At 25.9% G+C, this 24,402-nt stretch overlaps 1 protein-coding gene across 5 annotated transcripts in view; it reads right to left on the bottom strand.

Annotated features, from left to right (window-relative positions):
* Positions 1 to 24,402, bottom strand: part of LOC136968169 (teneurin-m-like) — a 257,304-nt gene that overhangs the window by 22,748 nt on the left and 210,154 nt on the right. For 4 of the 5 annotated variants that reach the window (XM_067262136.1, XM_067262140.1, XM_067262138.1 and 1 more), the window contains 9 exons: positions 22,393 to 22,507; positions 19,471 to 19,575; positions 9,615 to 9,809; positions 7,812 to 8,021; positions 6,569 to 6,754; positions 5,772 to 5,918; positions 4,454 to 4,661; positions 3,627 to 3,653; positions 220 to 339 (listed from right to left, as the gene is read on the bottom strand). In XM_067262136.1, coding sequence (XP_067118237.1) covers positions 220 to 339; positions 3,627 to 3,653; positions 4,454 to 4,661; positions 5,772 to 5,918; positions 6,569 to 6,754; positions 7,812 to 8,021; positions 9,615 to 9,809; positions 19,471 to 19,575; positions 22,393 to 22,507 — 1,313 coding nt within the window. The remainder of the gene's footprint in view (positions 1 to 219; positions 340 to 3,626; positions 3,654 to 4,453; positions 4,662 to 5,771; positions 5,919 to 6,568; positions 6,755 to 7,811; positions 8,022 to 9,614; positions 9,810 to 19,470; positions 19,576 to 22,392; positions 22,508 to 24,402) is intronic. The other variant, XM_067262137.1, reaches the window with a different exon arrangement.

The following is a 24,402-nucleotide window of genomic DNA, read 5'->3' as shown; positions in this document are numbered from 1 at the left end:
GTATTTCAACATTGAAGTTTATCAATCAAAATGCATCATCATTAACTTAAGATGGTTAATTGCATTACCTCAATTGTTTCATATTTGATTTTATGTAATACAGAGAAAATATAAAATTATAAACTGAATCAATTACTATATTATTAGATCTTTTATTATTACCATATTAATTTCATTAATAAATAAATTTAATCCAATGAGAATGCATAAAAAACTTACCAGCCTGTATCTCTTGTAACAGTAAAGCCAAAAAGAGGATCAGTGGCCATTCCTACTCTAATTCCCATCAGGCCATTTCCAAGAGGACTGACAACTTGACCACGAATTACAGATGCTCGACTATAAAGAAAATTTTAGTTTATGGAATATTTTTAAAATTTTACAATGGAATTTAAAATTGTTGTCAATGTAACAAATAGATAAAGTGTGTCTTATAAATATTTTGAAAAAAATAATTTGTCAATCATTATATCAAAATGATTGAAATTCTTTTTAAATTTATGCTTTTTGATTTATTGATATTGTATTTTTATCATATTCATTGTATTTATTAAAATATTGAAAAAAATCAAATTTGTTTAATTTGAAAATAACTTATATTGAAATCATTTGAATTAAACTTTAATAATGTTCAATTTTTCAAAAATTTCTAAATGACTTCAAATTAACATACAACAAACTGTGTAAGTAGTTGATAAGAACCTATGTGCTATGAGTTAATAAATTTCATCTAATAAAATGAAGTTAAACAGAAAATACTGACCAATAAACTTATTCAGCTATCAAGAAAATGCAATAGGTATAATAAATGTATAAAATATATATCAATTTCTACATTTTATATGTGCATTTTACATGCAGAACACTATTTGCTATTCTATAAAAGATATATATTAAATATAATATTTGGATACATCAGGTAAAGTAAAATTTGCAATTTACATTGCAAATATGCCATGTCAAATTCCAATGTTCCACAAGCTATGTAAATCCTGTATCAGGTTTTTATCATTAGATTTAATTAAAAGACTTCAGTTTTAAACTGGCAGTCTCTTTATCAGCATCACAGCAGCTTTTATATACATTTAAAATAATAATGCTAATTATTCAATTTTATAAATGATTAACAACATCTAAATTAGGATTACATGACCAACTTGATAAAAAGTTTTTGAAACTAGTTCAGAAATTATTGGTTAGGCTTGCAAAAAATTTAAGATTAGAAGTAAAAGTGAGATGCTGAGAGTGAAGTGCCTTTTGCTCACAGTTTCCTTATTGTGAAAGTGACCAAAAATCTTGAACAAAAAACAAAAATTCATCAGCACCAAATAATATTTCAGCCAAGGATACTTTAAGTGTTCTCATCTCTTCTATTCAAACACTTTCTATACTGATAGAAGCAAGAATATTTCTATTTGTAAATATATCTGTTGAGTACATAGTATGATTTAGATTCTTATATAAATTTTTTAAGGTGTAAATGATGTATATAAAAGAATAAACTGCTTCTGAACAAGTTTAATAAAAAAAAAAATTTTCACAAATATTCATAACAAAACTAGGTTCAGTGATTAAAAATGAAAAAAAAACAATATTGTTTTGTAATTGATATCTTAAGATTTAGGAATTAAACATCCCTTATCAATTTATAACTGTAATCTAATACACCAACAACTGCCGTAAATTATTGTTAATTGTCTACTTAGACTTTACATATTAATAGGACTTTATACTGGTGTTTAAGGATTGGCACAGTAATGAGAGTTAGTTCAGGAAAGAACAAAATTTCTTTATTATATCACCTGTACAATCATTTCAAGTATGGTGATAACTTTTACAGTCAAACTGAAGGGATACCAATGGGAACATGCATAAGCCCAAGACTTGCCGAAATCTTTATGATAGACATAGATTAAAAAATTAAAGATATAAAAGGAATAATATTTTATAATAGGTATGTAGATGATTGTATTATTTTATTTGATAGTAGAAAGACTAGTAAAGATAAAATTTTAAAACAGGCAAACTCAATAGAAACAAACATACAATTTGAAGCCGAAATAGAATGTAATAATAGTTTAAATTATTTAGATATAACCATCAATAGAACTGACAATAAATTAGAATTCAGAAAATTTATAAAACCTACGCAAATACCAAAAGTACTAAATTACAAAACCAATGTTCCACAAGCTATGAAATTTAACATCTTTAAAATGTACATAGAAAAAATTAAAAACAGAACTAGTAAATTAGAAAATCAAGAGATAGAAATAGAACAAGTCATAAAAACGTTCTTACTGAATAGTTACCCCAAAAAAATATTAGAAAAATGGTTAAACTGGACTAATAATAATGATAATAAAAATAGAAATTTTCAAAAAGATAAAAAATGTGTAAATTTGATGTATGTATCTAAAATATTTGAAAGAGTTAAAAATATACTAAATGGAAAAGTGAATTTAATACCCAAAAAAAATAATTTATTTAAAAGATATTTATATCATAGGTCAGATAAAAAATTAGATTTAATGGAAGAAAAAGAAATTGTGTATTCATTCAATTGCAGCTGTGATCCGGCCAAAACTTATATAGGAGAAACAAAAAGAAAATTAAGCACAAGAATAAAAGAGCACATACGTGCAATAAGGGGTAATTATGCAAATTCTGCAGTTGCAGAACACTGCAATAGTTATGGGTGCCAAATCGACAAAAATACTATAAAAATTAAGAAAAAAGAATCAAATAATTACAAATGTCAATTATACGAACATTTAAACATAAAGAAAGAAAGAAATAGAATAAACAATAATTTGGGTCATATAATCCACCAATCCTGGAGCACCATACTTGATGACGTTTATAAAAAAGCATTTACTTTGTTTATTTAATTTTAATTATACTGTGAAATGTTTAATTGTAAAACGAGAAATATCCAGTTATACTCGAGATTGGAATATGTATTTACAGTAAGTTTTAAAATTGTATTTTATTGCTAAGAAATTTTAAGTTATACAGTAACTTATTTGTTATTAAAACTTTTAACTTATTAAACTTAACACTTAATTAAACATTAACTTATTAAAATTTTGTTCTTTCATGAACTAACTCTCATTACTGTGCCAATCCTTAAACACCAGTATAAAGTCCTATTAATAAGTAAAGTCCAAGTAGACAATTAACAATAATATTAGAATTTAAGGACAGTAAGGCTTTTACAATTAACTGCTGTAAATGATTGGGCTAAATTTTGGATAAATGATTATAGATTAGAAATAAATTTGGCACTAGAGTTAGGCGTTAGGCACCATCTCTTATTAAAATTAATAATTTATTTCTAATCTATAATCATTTATCCAAAATTTAGCCCGATCATTTACAACAATTGTTGGTATATTTGGTTATGATATCGGGTTTTGTTTGATGTATGTTTGTAACTGTAATCGTTCTTTAAATTAATTTTTTGCATATTATTTTTAATTTTATCAATAAATAAGTGAAATTTCCCAAATAATATTAAAATCTCTCATTTTTTTAACTGTTGAAATAAATTTAACTCATAAAAATAAAGTAAAACTAACGATGAAAAAAGACGATAATTAAACTTTTTATAAAGTTTTACATACCTTGCATTAAAATGATTCCAAAACATGCTGCATTATTATAAGCAGGAAAGAAATATTAGTTACATGTTAAAAGTAAAAGATTAAAGTGAAAATTATTTGTAAAATTGATGTATATTCATAGAATAAATTTATAACAGAAATTACATTATTATTAATAACGGTTAGCCATATTATTTATTCATTTATTATTTTTTAGATAAAAATTCTGAAGATCAGCAAAAAGACATGAAAATGAAAAAGATAACAGAATTATTAAACTTTTGAAATAATTATATCATAAAATTCAAACTTAATTATTCACTTAAAATATTACTAAAAATGATTCCTATAAGCTGTTTTCTTTCAATTACTTCTACAAAGGAAAAAAATGACAAAAAAAAATTTTAATTACAGTTGTTATATTTTTTAACTCTATTACATTTCTAATTTTTGAGCAAAGATTATAAAACATTATTCATTATAAAGTAAAGATTATAAAACATCATTAGTATTATTTATTATTTTTTGAAACACAAGCAATAAACATTATATATATACACTCAAACCTGTTTTTGTGCGGTCTATTTTTGTGCGATTTTTTATTTGTGCGATTTGTTTTGTGTGATTTTTTGTGTGCGATATATGAATTTCAATCAAATTGGTATACTGTACAAAAATAATTGCACAAAACACATTGCACGTATAAAAAAATCGCACAAAAACAGGTTTGAGTGTATAAATCAATCTCAAATCATCAAAAACACTGATGAATAGTACTGATAACCAAAAATCTTAGTTAGTTTTTAATTGTAAATTTTAATAGTATATATGTGTAAAACCATAATTACCTATCATTAAAAGAATTTTTATTAACATAACTCTGCACAGAATCTTCTTCAATAAGAAACTGCATTCTCTGAAAAAATGATGCTGTGACAGCTGGTGGTTGCTTTCTTAGTAAAATATCCAATGGATCAGCAGCAGCAAAACACAATGGGTTGTTTTCACATGCTCGAGTTGAACAGCATTCAGTATCAGCACAATCAATTAATCCATCTTAAAAACATTTCAAATAAAAGATATTCAAAATAACTTTATTTTACTTTTTTATTTATTTAAAACATATTAACAAGTAAATTAATAAAACTTATTTACTAAACATAATGATATTCATAAAATGAAAAGAGGAAGAAATTTCAAGAACATTAAGAGCATAAAAGAATAAACAACAAGAATAAATATAGCTGTGAAAAGAGAATTTAAAAGGAGACATAATAAACAAAAGAGATGCAAATTCACTACTGGCAGTAAAATACTAGCTAAGTATGAAGAAGAAAATTTTAAATATTTCTTAAAATATTTGTTTAGTTGCATGATATAAATACAAAGAAATGACATTATCATCTAATTGTGTCCTGGAAAACTTTTTGAAATAAAATAATCTGACTTGCAGTCTATACTGGCAGTTTATATATAATCAGGGCCTCCTGCCCTTAATCATTTTATAACTGGCTTGACTTCACCTACCTAACACTGTTCTCAAGATTAAGGAAGAACAGACAACAGATGAACTACAGTGGAAATTTATAGGTCTACAATTTTTCAAATTGCAGCCCAATGAACAAAGTTTAGTTTGTGTGTTAAATACAATTTAATTGTGATCAAATTGTTTATTTGGTTAAGCTCTTAATATTACTTTAATTATTTCGTTAATTAGATATTTATTCATTGTATTAAATTTAGCTAATTAGTCAATTAATTAAAATTATAATTATATAGATAATAATGTTTAAGTTTTGCATATTATCAATCAGTTATTATGGAGAAATTCCAATATTCAGGAATTCAAAATGTTTGAAAAAATAGAAAGTAAAAATGTTCAGTTGAAAACAAGTTTTTTAAATAATAATGATAAATAATTATCTGCTTTCTTGATTTTGTTTATAACATAAAAGAAATTGAATTATTCTTAAAAATAGCAATCAAATGTGAAACCCTCCAATTTATAAGCATAATTATATAATTTAAATAATGAAAACAACTCTAAATTCTTTAAAAATAACAAAAATATGCTTTATTAAAGCTCACTTACTGTTACAATAAATTTAAGAGAGCAGCAATAAAGCAGATTTTTATTATTATATAATTTAAATTATTAGTTATTACCTTTGTCATTATCAACACGATCATCACAGATTCTTTCCAATGGAATAGAGCAATCTGAACCATCCCAATTCGATTCGCATCGACAACGCCAAATTTTATTAACCATTACACACTCACCATGATTGTTGCAATTTTGTGGACATCCATCTAAATGTTAATTAAATTAAAAAAATAAATTAAAATTTTAAATGAATTAATATATTTATAATTATTTAGTTTTAATTTACAAATTAATTTTAAAAATGAGAGCATGTACCATATAGCAGAACTTATAAAATATATAAATTGTTTAACAATTTATATCCTCTACATGTCCTGATATATAGAAAAGTTTGAATTAAAATTCTAATTTATAAAAACCATAAATTATTCTATAATACAACTATATAACAAATATAGAATGCATTTCAAAAATCTACTAAAACAGTTTAAATAAAAATAAATCTTCTTAGAATATATCTTATATTTATTACATTATTATTTCATTATTTTTAGACCTTTAAAAATAAGGTATAGGAACAGGAAATGAGTATTTCTTTAAATTAAACATTATTGTTTCACAAAATAATTTTGATAGTCAAAATGTATTTAAATTATATTTTCTTCTTTCTCCCTTCATTTTGTAAATATTTTATCTAATTTAAAAAATCATCTCTACTTAGTTTTTCATTATGCATCAAATTTAATATTATTTCATTTATAAACTTAGCTTGATTTAGTTTACTAAATCTTGTAGTCAATTTTAATGTAATTTCTATAAATATTAGTAATTATTAAACATTGTTAGAATATATTACCTAATGAACAATGTTGTCCATTCCAACCTTTGTTACAAACACATGTCCCATTTTTGCATTCTCCATGTTCCACACAGCGAGGATCACAGAGTTTCTCATTACAATTTGGGCCACTCCAACCTTCTAAACAGTTACATAAACCATTTTGGCATCGTCCATGTGTACCACAATTTAAATCACATTTTTCTGCAATTATATAAAGTTTTTTTCTGAAATATTCATATTAATATTATCATAGCAATGTATATCTATGAGTTCATAGAAACTTAATGACATAAATTGATATTTTATAAAAATATTTACAGTATGTAATTATTTTTATATTATTATTAAGGGATAAAATAATAAAATATTATTAAAGTGATTGAAATTTTTCTAACAATTAACAATCAGATATGTTAATTCAATTTATTATTTAGCAAATCAGATTTAGCAGCTGATTCTAAAAATTGTTTACAAAAATTTCCTAGAAGAACATCTATTACTAAAATAAATGTTTAGATACCAAAGAAAAGAAAAAAAGTGTCTTTAAATGTGCTTTCCATAAGCTACAAGAGCATACAACTAATCACAATAAAATTAATTTTTTCCTTCTAGTAGGTACCCATACAAAATATATGAAACTATTTAAAAAGTCTTTCTAATAATCAGAATATTGCAGTGTATTTCTGTGATGAGGAAAAGATGTTTTTAGAAAACAAAAAAATTTTTTGTTGGATTTTTGTCTTCTAATTTGTTATAGTTTAGTAATATCATGTTTATGATAGAACCAAAATTGTCATAATAAATTTTCCACAAATAATATTAAAATTTTAAAAGCATTCAAACTCAATAAAAGTAAAAAGTACTTCTCTTTAATGATCTTTCAGTTCAATCTTATGAAATTTAAGCCAAATTATGTTGAATAACAACTTAAACTTAAAGTCAGATATTTGAAACTATACATTGTATAAAGTATAGTTTCAAATATTTTTTCATTCGATAACGTATATACCTGATGATGTCTATTTCACATAAACGCAAATGTTGATAAATTTTCCTTTTTTCTGGTGTTGGTTTTATGAGTGATATATATATATATATATATATATATATATATATATATATATATCACTCATAAAACCAACACTCATAAAACCAACTCATATATATATATATATATTTATACAAATCAGTTGTTGAGATGTATTAAAGTATAGTAATTTCCAATTTATCATTTTATTTTCATGTAATTTGGATTTACCTTCAGAACAATCTGGACCAGTCCAGTTTTCTTCACAAATACATTGTTGAAGTTCCACATCAAAATGACCATGACTAGAACAGTCTGGCAAACAACGTAATGTATCACTATCAGTTTCACTGCAGTCTGCACCCTTCCATCCTTTTCTGCAAAAACACATGCCATTCATGCATGTCCCATGTCCTGAGCAATCTGGATCTAAGCAATCCACTATTCAAATAAATAAAAAAAAGTTACAATGTCAATAATACTAAATATTATACAAAATTATGTAGCATTGTAATACAACTAATTTATATTACAGAAAGAATAATCTCATCTAATAAATATGCAAGACTTCATCCATACCAAGTAATAAATACAAATAGTTTCAATATACATTTTATTAACATAAAAGTTCTCATTTCATAAAATATAGAGCATCATGAAAATCCATATGAGCTTTAAGACTATTCAGTCTTAAAGCTCATAAAAGCATAATATGGATTTTTGTGACAAAATACTCTTGTATTTGTATATTCTATAAATATGTTATATATTCTTGTAGGAGATTTACTTGATCCTCAAACATATTTTATCATGTCTAAATTAATCCATCCATTTATATTGATGATAAATGGAGAGATTGATTTAAACCTATTGATTTAAACATATGATGGGCATGAAGAGTTAAAAATTATAATGATGATGATAATTTTAAATTAAATTAGTTTTACTAGTATTTTTGATTGTGCAAATGTTATGTTAAAATCTTATTATTAAAAAAATAATTAATTAATTTTTAATACAAATAAATTAAAAATATATATAGACTTTTATAAATAAGATATATAAGTCATTATTAAAATATGTTAAAAATATCTTCTATATCATAATCATTACCATGTCTTTTCTTCATTATTTAATTACTCCAATTTAGCAGATTTTCTTTGTAGGAAATAATAATTAAAAATTCTGATTTTTAATTTTACTATAACTATATAAAGATCCAAAATTTTTCCTTCAATTAATACAATTGAGCTCGGCAAAAGTTATAGCCAAATAAATTATATACTGATAGTTTTAAATTTGTTTTCATAATTAACGTTAGTCAAAACAATGTAATTTTAAGAGAGTTGAATTACATGCTTCTTAAAAGTAAATTTTCACAACAAAATTGTATCCTTAATGTCATTCCTTATTGAATTAAAAGTCAACATTACAGTATGAATAATTTTTATTTTGTAGTAAAATTTATAAAAAATCAAAATCTAATGTTGTAGTCATTTGCAATTTTCATAACAAATTAGAAAAACTTAAAAGCTACACAAAATTTAATCTTGATCAAAGTACAAATAGTTTTAATTACAGTAATATATCAACAACGTGAATTAATTATTAAAAAAAATATTTTAATAATAAACTATTATAAACTATAAGTCCCATGACATAAAAGATTGAACAAGAAATCTCATCTTAACAAAATTCTATTCATACAAAAGCATAATTTATTAAGGCATTCTTCTTTTTTTATCAAATTGTGTTCAAATCCCATTTCAAGCCAAATATCTTTGCTTCTATATTTTTAATACTAGGCAATACAATAGGCACAATGATAAATGCCATTTCTCTTGTTATGAAGAAAAGTAAAATAAAATAATCAAACAAATATCAAGACAAACTAATTCAATAAACAACAAATATTATATTTAATTCAAATAATTAACTTAAATAACCAAATGTGAATAATTTAAAACTTATTCACATTAAATTCAATTAAATGATTACTTAGTTTAATAATCATTAAAAATATTTCAAATTTACCTTCTTCACAATGTGCTCCTTTGTATCCTAGAAAACAGCGACAATTACCATCCACACAATCTCCACGACCATTACAATCCGACACTTCACATTCATCTTCACGAAGTTGACATTCTTTTCCTTTCCAACCAGGACTACAAGAACATTCTCCCGCTACATACTGACCACGGCCACTACATAAAACAGGACATATCCCTATATGTATATATTAAAAAATTTTTTTAATTTTACAAGTTCTTTAAAAGTCTTTTTAATAAAGTATTTTAAAAGAAGTTATTAAATCATACAAATATAATCAAATTATAAATTGACATGCAATCTAAGACATTCCTTTTTCTAAAGTATTTGTTTAATCATCGTTTAATCTGAAAGTTTGATCATCCAAAAATACATCAATAAAAATAATTTTCTTAATGCTGTCTAATCATAAAAATTTAATAAAATTATGATAAGTTATTGCTTTATTAATTTTTTAATAATATTTTTTCATAATTTTAAATGTTAATAAAAAAAACTTTAAAATTTTTAATGCAAATTTTATAATTAAATTAAATTAAAAAACTGTTTTCCAGAATTAAAATGCTAATAAATTTTCTTTTAAATTATCAAACAATCACCAGTTAAACAAAATCATATGTAATAAATGTCAATATTTCATATTAATTAACTTTATTACTAAATTGACTTAAATGGAAGAATCATTTTAATTAAAGAAAAAGCAATTGAAAAAATATAAAATTATTATATTTTTAATTGTAGAGTTTTTCAATAAAATAAAAACAATTAAACTTATTTTTTAATAATATTATAATTATTATTTTATTTTTAATTTAAATTATAATATATTTTTGGCTTTATTTTTAAATTATTATTAAAAATATTTTTATATTTTGTTTTAATAATAAATTATGGGGGCGTGATTTGCCTGCGGAGGTGTTGGTGACTTTTCTGCTGAGTTGTTATGGCGACGTTAGACATGGAAGTTTTACAACACAATATGAAGTGTAGAACAGAAATAAGAAGTTTAAGTGTTTCACTAACTCGAATACTAATTATCATTTTACTAATGATTGCTGGCATAGAATTAAATTCCGGACCCCTTCCTCGATCTCCTCCAATACCAAGTCAAGTAGTTATGCAAAACAGGGGGCGAGGGAGACCACGTAAAGAACATACGAGAGATATCGAAGAAAATATTCAGACAACCGAAATGTCAGGAGAGGAAGACTTGATTGAGGAACATTCCAAGAGTACTACTGATATCTCGAGGTATGCTACAATTAAAGACTTTTTTGAACCGGCAGAAGATCTTCTATCAACAAGTACTACAGAACCTGAATACTCACTAAAATAGGTCTATGAATTAATCCAAGACAAATTTGATTGTCTGAATGTTGAAATCCATTCCATGCGAGCTGAAATCAACAATATGAACGAAGAAAATTTATAGCTCAAGGAAGAGATGAAAGAGATGTGCCAAAAAATACATACATTAGAAGAAAGAACTGATTTGCATAGCAAGCTAAAAGGTATAGTGGATTTTGAAATTGATAAATGTTAAACGAGATGACTAAGAAGAATCTAATAATTTTTAATTTTCCATTCAAAAGTTTGGAATATGTAGAATAGTTGAAAAAATTTATAAAAGAAAACTTAGAACTTAATTGTTTAGAAATTGAGGGTCTTATTCAATTAGGAAATAGGAAAAATAACCAAGTAATTAAGGTTATGACCAAATCAGTTAAAGATAGAAACTTAATTCTTAGTAAATTCTGGACCACAAGATCAAAAATGATGGACAAAAAGAAAAAAATAATAATATCAATGGACTTATGTCTGAGATCTAGGATCAGGAGAAAGTTATTATTAAAAAAGATTAAACTAGAGAAATCAGATGATAACAGGAAAAAATAAGAGATGACTATTTTTTAAAAGAAAATACAATGTATACATATGATTTGAACACTAGAGAAATAATTCAGATGAATCATTTTTTAGAGACAGATATAATACAAGATTAGTACAAACAAAGTATAGCTTAAATATAACACAGGAAAAACAGAAAATGGAGAATAATATAGAAAATAACAATAGAAAAATGAGTGGAGATAAATTGATAGTCAAAGATAGTGAACAGAATGAGAAAAAAATAGGAATTCCAATAAGAGATAAAAATAATGTGTTGATGAGTGATGAGTTTTTGGAATATTCAAGGGTTAAGAGGAAAATTATTCACAACCTCAATGAAAAAATTCCTGGGCTCAAATGAAATAATTGAATTTTTAGAAACCTGGATTTTAAAACTTACTGATATGGAAATAAAATATCTAGAACAGACAATAGTGTAATACTTAGTAATGCTCAACGCAAAAATAGGTTTGGACGCCCATCACGTGTAATACTGTTACTAATTAAGAAGAGATTAGGTGAAATATTTCTCCAATATACATCGGATTATGTCATTGCTGTTATAATAAAATTAGAGAATAAAATCAAAATGAAATGGACTTACACGTATTTGGGAGTTATAGGAATATATATATATATATATATATATATATATACCACCCTCTACTGAGAAGAAACCAATTCTAAATGAAGTGCAAAAAGTTTTGGATAAATGGTCTATTCTGACACAGTTATGGATAATAGGAGGTGATCTAAATGCACGTATTGGCGAAGTCACTGATACCATATTTTTTCAGACATTTGAAAATATAGCCAATAAGAGAACATCCAAAGATAAAGTGTTAAACACAGAGGGGAAAATACTTCTAGATTTTGTTCATAATAACCAATTAATAATTCTGAACGGTAGGATGAGGGGAGATCCCTGCAGAAATTACCTATGTCTCCCCAAATGGGAAATCAATAGTGGATTATATTATTTGTTCAGAAGAAATGATAAAGTGCTGTAACTCTATGAATGTTCTGGGGGATAACCTTGCAGACCATTTTCCTATACAGTTGGAATTAATAAAATATCAAAAAATAAGAAATAAGATAAAAAATTGTGAACAGCGTTACTCTATTAATCTGGAATTAAGACCATCCTATAATAAACGGAAATTGTCAAAAGAGTTCGATCATATGATTGAGGAGATGTTAACCTTGGAAAAAGAAAATAATTCAATAGAAAATTATCTAAGTCTTACAACTAAATTAGAGGAATACAGGTACAAGAATTGTATACGACAGAATGAAAAAAATATTCAAATGCAAATGGTATAACAATACATGTTATAGCTACAAAATTAAAAAACAAAAAAGTTTACAGGTCTTCACAAGAACAAATACCAACAAAGCACTAATGAATTATCTAAAGTATAAGAAAATGTATAATAATTTAATCAAAGCCAAAAAGAAACTATATTTTTCAGGCATCAGTAAGAAATTATCAGAAGCTAAAGACTCGAGAGTTTTTGGGAAAATAATCAACAGTTTTCATAAAAGAAAGTTAGGTTCAGACATACAGAATAGAGTAGGATATAATGTTTGGCTTAAATACTACAATAAATTCTCAGAAAACTATCAGAAAAATTTTTGTCAAAAATATATGGAAACTAAGACAAGACCAGAAATTCATCAAGATGAGATAATTAAGACGGAAGAACTTCAGGATTGTATTAAAAAACTTAAAGACAAATCAACACCAGGACTGGACACAATACCGAATTCACTCATCAAAATGCTGCCACCAGAAATCATTCGATATCTAACCAGACAATTCAATCAATTCTACAGTTATAGTATAATACCAGCCAAATGGAACGAAATCGTTTTTACCATGAAATTTAAACAAGGGAACAGACAGGACCCAACCAACTATAGACCAATAGCTCTTTTGTCTTGTCTACGGAAAGTATTCACTGCAGTATTAGCTGGTAAATTTAATCATTAGACAGCCGCTAATAATTATAGAAATGATAAGCAATTTGCATTTGTAGAAGGTGGTGGTACCCAGACAGGCCTTTTTGTGTTGTTATCACTAATTCAAATACAGTTGCTTAAGAAACGACATAAAGTGTTTGCCCTTTTTTTGGATCTTGAAAAAACATATCATATGATTAGCATTACAGACCTACAGAGTAAAATAAAGAGATGTGAGGCGAATGAACTTCTGATAAAAATGATAGGGTTGCTGTTTGAAAAATATAAGACAATCATTAAACAGGATACAAATATCTGGACACCGTTCATTACCTACAGAGGACTATTACAAGAAGATCCGTTATCCCCATATCCTTTCAACTTTTATCTATTTGATCTAAATAATTGCTTTAAAAGGGATGAAAATGGAATTCAAATCGAAAATCAGACTATACATACTATATCATATGCTGATGACATTGTGCTGATAGCTCCTATGGCAGCTGCACTCCGTAGAAAGATCCAACAAATTTGTGAGTAGTTAGAAAAGTTAAGAGTTAAAATTAATCCAAAAAAATCAACAATAATGATATTCAGAAATGGTAGTAACATATCCAAAAAGCACATGTCCTTTTTTATTAATAGAGAAGAAGTGAAAATAGTTAATGAAATTAAATTTTTAGAAATAACATTTACACCTAACCTCTCATTTGAGAAACATTATAAAAATTCACTAAATAAACCAAAAATTGCAATAAACAATTTAATTGATCTATTCTGCAAGACAAAACTAAAGAACTTAAGAACACATTTTCAAGTTTTTAATTCACTTGTGATAAATTCAATGGGCTATGTGGCCCCAGTTTGGAGTATGGATAAATTTAATGACTTTGAAAAAATACAGAATATATTTATATGCAAGATATTCTAGCTAGAATTTAATATCCCAGGCAGTGCCTTAAGATTAGAAATGAATAGATTCAGATTAAATACTATATTAATAAAAAGATATCTAATGTTTTTACAAAAAATTATTAAGGCAGAAGACATAACAACAAAATTGCTGTTTCTACTGTACTACAAATCAAGAAAGACAGATTTAAGACAAAGTTGGATAATTCAGCTATCAAAGATAGTAAATAAATACAGGTTCTCAATTAAACTGTTTTTGGATTGTACAGTACATATAATATGGAGCAGTATAGTAAAGAAATAATATACAGAGCAATGGAGCATTCTATTGTTCAAGACATTGAAGATATACAAAAATGAGAAAACACAAGATGGTACACAATGATTCTAAATTACCCAGTAAACAACAACTATATATTGACAAATCTAGCTTTTAACATCAAAAAGTTTTTTATACAGATTAGATTAAATAAAAATGGAATAATAATAAATGATAAATATATAGACTACTCCCAATCTAAATGTCCAAACTGTACCAAAACTTTATCTAAAATTCATATTATATGCAAATACTGTAATGAAAAGGATAAACTACAAAGGCTCCAAATTGGGCCACTGGCTAACTGTATTAGTGAGATGGAAATGTATAAAACTTTTGACAAAGCTAATACTAACACGATTTATATGTTATATAACTACATTAAACAATTTATTAAATGATAATTGTGACAAAATATTAATGAAACTGATATATTCTATTTACTGATCTATAGAATGTTGTAAAGAGGTTATTATATGAGACGTTAATACGCATTTAAAATAAAACGCCCTTGTAACAGGCAAAAGCCTTTTATGCCAAATAAAGATTATTATTATTATTATTACTATTATTAATAATAAATTATCATCATAACAAAACTTATTAATAATTTAATAATAATTTATTAAATTTACCATTTGTTATAATTACACTATTAATTGTTTATTGTTGTTATGATTAAACTTCACTAAAAAATAAATTAAAAATTCATAATCATCTGAAATACTATTTCAACACACTACAACAAACACATTATTCACCTTAATTGGAATTTACATTATTTATTTATTATAACTTTTATGAACATTATAATTAAATAAATAAGGTAAACTAATTAAGCAGATAAATAAATATTATGTCTGAAATATTTTCAAAATTTATATTATTTTTAATTGGAATCATTATCTATTGATTAAAAAATTTAAAATAATGTATCAAATAATGTAATATACGGAAATAACTCAAATAGAATCAAACTAATACACTAACTGAATTCTGCATGAAACATCTCATTTAAAAGCCAGTTATTTAATAACGTTTTCTGAATAAAACTTATGTTGTATATATGTCATTTTTCATAATTAATTGTTGTTTGTTAAAGTTGAGAGTCAGTGTACTTCCAATAGATATAAAAATTTCTCAAAGAAACTTATGGTCAGCTTACTTCAAATGCTTAAATTATGCACTTCTTAACGAAGACTTGTTGCTATTTTAAGATTTAACATAAAATAAATTACAAGTATGAAAAAATTTGAGAATGTTCTGTCTAGTGATTCATGGAGCAGTATGATCAGTTATACACCCACATGATGCAAATACTGGCTCATGATAAAATTTCCTGCTTGATGTACAAATTAATTATAACCTGCTATCAAATAGAAATAAACATTAATTCTGGTAGAGAAACTTCACTGACTTCGGCGTTAAACTATTTCTTTTTTATTATCACAAGCACTTTCGACGAGTTTATTATCGTCGTCTTCAGGTGAAACGAATTATTTTAAAAACGAACATGCAGAATGTTCTAAGGAGAACAAAATTTTTGAATTCAAAAACAGGCATCCGGTAATTCCGCTACGAACGCGCAAAAAAGATGTTGGCATGTTCGAAAATCATAAATCTACGGTGCGGGCGGCGCATGCGTGGAACTGACACTGCGATGGTGATACGATGTTAGGCGCGTTTTGTTGTTTAAGCGCCGATATAATGCTACCCACACTCCGGGTAGATCTAGAGTGGGGATATTACATGCTTCCATAGTGGCTGTGAGAAGCGCTTCCCAGATGAGTACAAGCTTTCGATTGCTGCAACACTTTATTATTTCCGTTCTGGACCACAGGGGGTTGTAGCCTTGCTCGAGAACTTTTTTAGCGAGCTCTGTGGTATATTTTCCCTTTGCTACATCATCCTGATGCTCTGCTAGACGGGAAGAGAGCATTCTTGTTGTTGCTCCTATGTATCTTGTGCTAGCTCCCGTTTCCGGATTTTCTAGGTGTATTGCGTAGACTCCTGATTTTTCTAAAGTAGTTAGCTTGTCACGATCATTGCAGATGCACCTACGTAGGTTTGGTAGGGGGTTATAGGTAGATTGTAGATGTACCGCCGAAAGATGCGACTGATGCGTATAGAGGGTGGTCCGAGATACGGCAACGGAATCTGGATCGTGGATGTTTTTTCTTTTTTGTGCAGCGTGGTACGTGGGAATAGGGACTCCTTTACCTTGCGGAGTACATGCTCGTATTTGCCACGCGTGAATCCTGCATGAGATACCGCTAGTCTGACGATGTCTAATTCACTTTTTATTGCTATCTGCGTCGATCATGATTTTCGAACATGCCAACATCTTTTTTGCGCGTTCGTAGCGGAATTACCGGATGCCTGTTTTTGAATTCAAAAATTCTGTTCTCCTTAGAACATTCTGCACGTTCGTTTTTAAAATAATTCGTTTCACCTGAAGACGACGATAATAAACTCGTCGAAAGTGCTTGTGATAATAAAAAAAAAATAGTTTAACGCCGAAGTCAGTGAAGTTTCTCTACCAGAACCCAGTTAAAACTTGGCGTGAGTTACCAAATTTATTTTACTTAAACATTAATTCTTATGAAAAAAAACATAATAATAATAATGCATGATCTGAAATATATATTTTCTAATGAGCAACAAAAAACATTGTGTAATGATCAACAAACAGACTTCTAATAATTCCAGTTGCACAAAGCAAATTGTGAATTTTCTGGAGATCAGTTGAACTCTGGTATCATGGTATCATGATTGCCCTAGGGTGGAAAGTAGAAATACAATAATTATGTCACTTAATCCAAAGCAAAAACTTTTAGGAAAACAATGAAAGTCTTGTATAATTAATTATCAACCAGGATAAGTAAATCAACCAATAACAATTGTAAATGGATGAACCAAAGCATAAATTTTCAAAAAAGCATCAAAACTCTGAAATATTGCTTAACTAGAAGCTTCAGCTGTATTACTTTAGAGGACAATCTCATTATAAAAGCACAACAATTCTGACATGCAATGTGAGCCAATAATTAACTATAAAACTTTCATGAAACAATGGCACAATGTTTTCACCCTATTTCTAAAACACATATACTAGTTAAACATGATTTGCCATTGGGAGTTATCACAGGAATATAAACAAAAAAATAATAATAATAATAAAGGGTATTGTAATATAACTAAAATAGATGGAGAAGTGTGCATAATTGCTTGTATTCAATTATGATGATATGTGTTGCACATGACAGTTTGCACTGCTCCATTCATTGCCAGACAAAACATCTCTAAAAATTTATTCACCATTAAATACTTGAATAGTATACTAGTCTATATTGGGCATTATCTATCTGAATTAATTTTTATGCATACATATATACTGTTTAATATTTTGGTAAGTGACTTTTTGTGCATAGGACATATAAAATTTTTTAACATAGTTTTGTATGCATAGTAGGTATGAGTACTTTTTTAACTGCAAATAAATTACAGAGCTAATTATGTTGTCCAGTTAGTGAGGAGAAAGATTAAATTTATGATTAATAAGTTTCTAAATTAAAAATAATCTTAATAAATAATTTAAAAAAAATCTCTGTCAGCATAACTTTCAGGGTGTCCTCAGCAATAAAGGTTTATTAAAGAAAAATACACATACATACATACATACATACAAACAACACTTATCATGATGATATAAAATAATGGAACTTAAACTAATTTATTCACTAACATCATCTTAAATACCACAGACACCCACAACTGCCATAAATAATTGGGCTATAATTTGGAAATAATTTGTCTATTAAATGGTGTCTCTTTGCTATGCATCGGGTTCTGGGTGATGATTACATTTGTATCATAAATACCTGGAGGCAATTGAAATCTATTGAGCACTTAAGGATGGAGTGGGTATTAATTTCAAAGAAACAGACACACTGTCTACAGCATGGCATGCCATTTTTGAATTCTGGTAAACTGTTCTCAGATACACCTCACTAGATTCATGCCAGATGCCAATTAATGTTAATGATAATTTAAATTAAATATGTTATTTGTGTCAAAATAAATAATTATTTGAAAATTAATTTATGTCATTATAAATTATTCTTTAATAGTTTTGAATAATATACATATATATTTTGTTCAGGATATAATTTTAAATTATAAGCATAATGTGTTCCATTTACAATGTCAATTGGAACATGTAAAATGCATTCGATTTTTATATGTAGCCATTTTTTTTCTGTGATATATACCTGATGATGTCTATTTTAAATGGACAAAAACGCTATTAATAAATAAAATATTTACTAACATAGTTGCTGGTATTGGTTTAGCTGTCTGCGACTACTTATTTTTTTCACAAACAGATTGGGGTTTTTTTCATTGTTTTGTATTTAAACATTCTGTTTTTATTTTGATATATGTAAAAAGGATAAACAGTGATAATTAATTTGATATTATTTTCATTTATTTTATTTAATTGAAATTAAATAATATAAGCAGAAATAATGATTATATAGATATATAATCTTTTTAATATATATATATTTCATTCAATATAGGCCAAAGTAATTATGTTGTGTCTGTTTTTTTTCCTCATATTAAAATAAATTACTTTTCCATATATCAACTGGAGAAAATTAAGAAACTTTTTACATTTCCATCAAACTTATATTACTGAACAAAAATTTTATATAATTTATAATTAAATTTATAAAAGTCTTATACTCTACTTACTATTGGAACAGGATTCTCCAGCATAGTCAGCATCACATACACAGCTACCTACAACACATACTCCATGACCATGGCAATCATAAGGACAAGGTAAACTGGATTCATCTAGAATAAAAATATATCAGTTACACACAGAAAATAAATATTAATATTTACTCTTAATTAATCAAAATAATGATTAAATAGAAATAAACATTAATATATTTTTTGAAGCATTTATTTCAGAAGAAATTAATAATTCAGTACAATCTTGGTAGTTTGACACATTCGGTAATCTGACATTAATGGACTTTTTGGTAATACTGTCACTGTTGTCAAGTCATACATGTTTCCACAAGTTCAAACTCTAGTTCCCATTAAATTTGAACACATTCTCACTAAACATGGCATGATATTTAACATTTGTTAGGCTTGTCATCTTAAGGCATTCAAAAAATGAATAGTATCTTACAGCAAAACATTGTATAAACATTAAAATCAGTCCCAAAAAATACTGTATCTCCCACTAAACTCCCCACAATCACTTTAATTTCCCACTAAATTTATGGAAATCCATCATCTTTACAATATTGCAACTGCAGTGCACTTGGACATTTTGATCAGAAGTCCAACTTGTGTTTTGCTGCATTTTTAACAGTTGACTCTATGCTGTCAAATTTGTTCATGTGCCATTGAATGCTTCTTACTTTTAATAATCCAGCAATTTCCTTAATCCAACACTGTTCCAATTCCATATACAGGTACTCATTAACTTATGACCTCTGCGACTTATAACTGATTGAAATTATGACAACAGTGACTGTCTAGCGACAACTTGATTTGGCAAGCTATGTCCAGCTGAGTATATGATAGTTTGTGATGATGAATGATATTTATGTTTTGTATAAAATTTTATTTTGGTTCTTACAAAGTTAGACAACAGCATACATACCAACTGTTCATTTTTTGGACAAATAGTTTGTCTTTCCCTCCTCTGTTTGCCCTAGACATTTGCCTCATTTGTCTATTCGATGATCCGGCCCTGCCCTTATTACTTTTGAGTGTTTTTAATAATTTCCATGACCATAACTTCTTTTAGTATTTCTCAACTTTAAATGTGAACTACTTCCTGTCATATCTAAAACCTACACTATTAACTAATAATGTGTTAAACATTTAATGTGTTATTGTTAGTAGTATGAATTTTTAAATAAAAAAACAACACATTATTTTAAATGCAAGTATGGGTGAAATGTTTTAAATTTATATAACATTATAAAAAATTCATGAAGTTCTCAAAATGATTCTGCAGCATTGTCACTTTACATTGAATGGTTTGTTTCATCAGCATGTGTGTGTTCTTCAATATAAAATCATTCACTTTTTTATATCAAACTATAAAAATTAGTGAAGATTTTAAATATGAAATAAAATTAAATATTAATTCCATTATGATAACTTGGAAAACAATCATTAACTATTGAATGTTAAGTGGAAAAAAATAAATAAATAAAATCAAGTGAGTGAATAAACTACTAAATACCAGTAGTTGGTCATGGGTCTGTGTCTGATCAATCAATTGAGGCTGGCTGCATGAAGTTTTCCAGATTTTCTTCACATGTCTAACATCTAAATTGAGACAAGTTTCTCTAGAAAATCCTCCCAAGAGGCACTCACTGTGGCAGATCACAAAGTGTTTAGATTGCTAGAATAAGGCAACATATCTAAAAAAATTAAAGTGAATCAAATAGAAACCAAGAAGAACCAGAAAAATCACTTATATTAGCAACTGACCCAGTCACAAAGATTTCATCCGAATAATTGTCTGTCCCAGTTTCTGTCTGCAATAATTTCCCAAATAAAGAACTTATTTTTTGCATGCAATATTTTGTGCATGCAGTATTCACATTGGCACAACTAGTAACTTATAAACAGCATCTCACTATTCTATAATTTATTAGTTTGTATATTCTTATACACATCAATTCCTAAAGAAACATTTTATTTCTACTAAATTATTAATTATGAGGTTCTTTTGCAATTTTGCAATGGTTCATATATATTTTTGATATGTAGAATTATGTTGACATTGTTATTTTCCAATGTTTATAAAGTTTGAATGCATTTATTCTTGATAAAATCAGTCAAAACAGTCACAAACATTATCTTATTTCTCTTTAATGGCTTCAGATATAATGTAAACAGAGGTTGGATTCTGCAATTAATGTTCTTATCAATAAATCATTAATTAAAATCAAAATTCATTGAATTATTATCATAAAATTTTTGTACTACTGCTTTTTACCTATCAAACAAGCAAGCAAAGATTAGAAATTATTTTATTTAAAGTAGTTATGAACAAAATAATTTCTTAATTTTTTAGCTTGTTTGTTTTAGTTATTGAGTTAGTCTGACAGTTAAAAGGAATTTAAATATTGAAATCATTATCTATAAATTTTACTTTATATTTTCCTCATTTATTTTTTAAAAATTTCAAAAAAAGTTTGGAATTAATAAGTTTTTGTTTTCCAAATATACTATTTAAAATAATTATAATTCCTATAAATAAATGACATTATTCTGATAGTTTCCATACTATTTATAAAATTCCATGTTAAAATATTTTATATTGATTTTGTAACATGTTTCTCTTAATTTGTATGATTTGTATAGCATTAGTGATTGATTTTTATAAGAATAATCTATGAATACCAAATTGCTATTTTCACAGTTTCAATTTCATAGATAAACTTTACATTCAAGTAAGTATAGTATATTTTTATATTTAAAGAAAAATTTTTAAGAATTATATTGTTAAAGATAATAGTTTTTCATCTGATTTGAAAAACTTTAATTAAATATATTGATCATCTTTTTTTTTATGAAATAATTCAAGCCATCTTGAAAGTACAGAATTTTAAATTTAAAATATCATAGTAGTACCTGTAACAATTGGAACAAAATCAATTTCTTGAGGATTATCTCCATCATTATATACAGAAATATACCATAAACCTCTGTCTAAAAACTGCACAAATTCCATGCTGAAGTAAGTATCCTAAAAAAAAAAAATTAAAAATAAATGTGTAAATAATATCTAATACATTATACATGAAAATAAGATGTTATTATTAGATATAGATTTAAGAAGTATTTTCTATGCTTCTACTGTATCATTGATGATCAATTAGCATATTATAAAATTTTTAATTAATAAAACAGAAAATTTAAATTAATAGGGTTTAATACTTTGCAGGTAAAAAGTAAATTTAATACACTCAATATGTATTAATAAGAAAACAAATAAAATAAGGAAAATTCATAAACTCAATAATACATTAATATAAGAAAATTTAGTTCATGATAATATATAAAAAATTCAATAACAAAAAATTGCTATGATTGAATAAATACTTTTGCGTAATATTCAAGAAAGCATTTTCAGATATTACATTCAAACAAAAAGGAATAATGTTTATTAAAATATAATTTATTAACTTCTAATAAAATTTATCATATATTGTAAATGTTTAACATATAAATGAACTTGTGGCATTTCATATATACAGCATATATCCTTATATCTATAATTATTTTGAATTTTTTCATTGCCAAGTTTTACATACTTTTAAATATATGATAAAATAAAATTTAGATAGATATGATAAGTATCTTGTATACTTTATCCTTATAAAAGTAATATAACCAGTGGTTGTTCATGATAGACACTGTAGAACTGCAGCACCCCTAAAGCAAATAAAATCAAAATAATATCTCTATTTTTATTACACAGTAATTGTATAAATTATTATACATGTTTAAAATTAATTTTTTTATCAAAACTAATGCTGATCAAAAACAGTATATGAAATAAAAATGATTCTATTCTTCCTGCAACAATACTATTAGACAGTACAATGCCATCTCCTAAGGCTAACTTCCACTTGTTTGGTCACTGTTTTTCGTGAATCATAATATGAAATGCTTCAGATGGCAGTGCTGTTGCAAACAGTATAACCACTTCGCAGGAATTGCTTATTGATAAGTAAGCTAAAGCAGAGTAGTCTGTGCCCTCTGAATGTTAATATGAAAAAGACAAAAAATTTTAATCTTAAATTAATTAATTTTAATCATACATTAATTATTATATTCAATTAAAAAACTATTTTTTATTATAAATATATAGTTTATGTAAAGTAGTAGTAGTTACTAAGCATCCCACACCAGACAGAGATACTACTACTGTTGAATATGACATAAACATTAATAAATGTATTTGCTAAATGCAATATTAAAATGTTGAATAAAAATTCTTAACCTAAAAAACATTTAAACTTATTAATTTTTATTTTATTTGCATCTTGTAGTCATTGTAAATTTTCCCAAATATGTTAAAAAACACCATGTATATTCATCTACTATAATCAGTTCACATTAATATCTTTAAAATTAATATATGTTTTTAATGTTTTGCTTTCAAGTCAATAATTTAAAATAATGTTTCTAACTCTATTGAGATTTATTTAATTTAATAACATTTTTTTAATACAAAACCCAAAAATGACAAGAATGTCGCACTGAAAAAGTATAAAAATACTAAATAAAAACAAACTAAATTCATCAATATAACAACACAAAATATAAAAGTAGTTTTTACAGATATTTTCTAGAAAATATTTTAAAAATGAATAAATAAAATTGTATCAAAGTTTTTAGTTTAATTTCCATTTAAGATTTTTTTATCATAACAATAAAAACATTAATTTTTAACAAAATATCTTATTTATACTATATTTATAAAGTGTGTAAGTATGTGCATATATGTATATACTTTAAGTGAAGATCCTTATTACTCGTCACGTGATCTTTACAAATGTTCCGTCCCGAGTTGTTCTTTACGCCTCGAGATTGTCCGTTAAATGGTCCGTGGAAAGTCACACCTCCACACTCAAT

The sequence above is a fragment of the Centruroides vittatus genome, unplaced genomic scaffold (assembly GCF_030686945.1).
Source record: "Centruroides vittatus isolate TY-2023 unplaced genomic scaffold, ASM3068694v2 contig_1408, whole genome shotgun sequence".
Classification (NCBI taxonomy): domain Eukaryota; kingdom Metazoa; phylum Arthropoda; class Arachnida; order Scorpiones; family Buthidae; genus Centruroides; species Centruroides vittatus.
The sequence above is the reverse complement of the archived record's forward strand: the minus strand, read 5'-3'. Positions and strand labels throughout refer to the sequence as shown.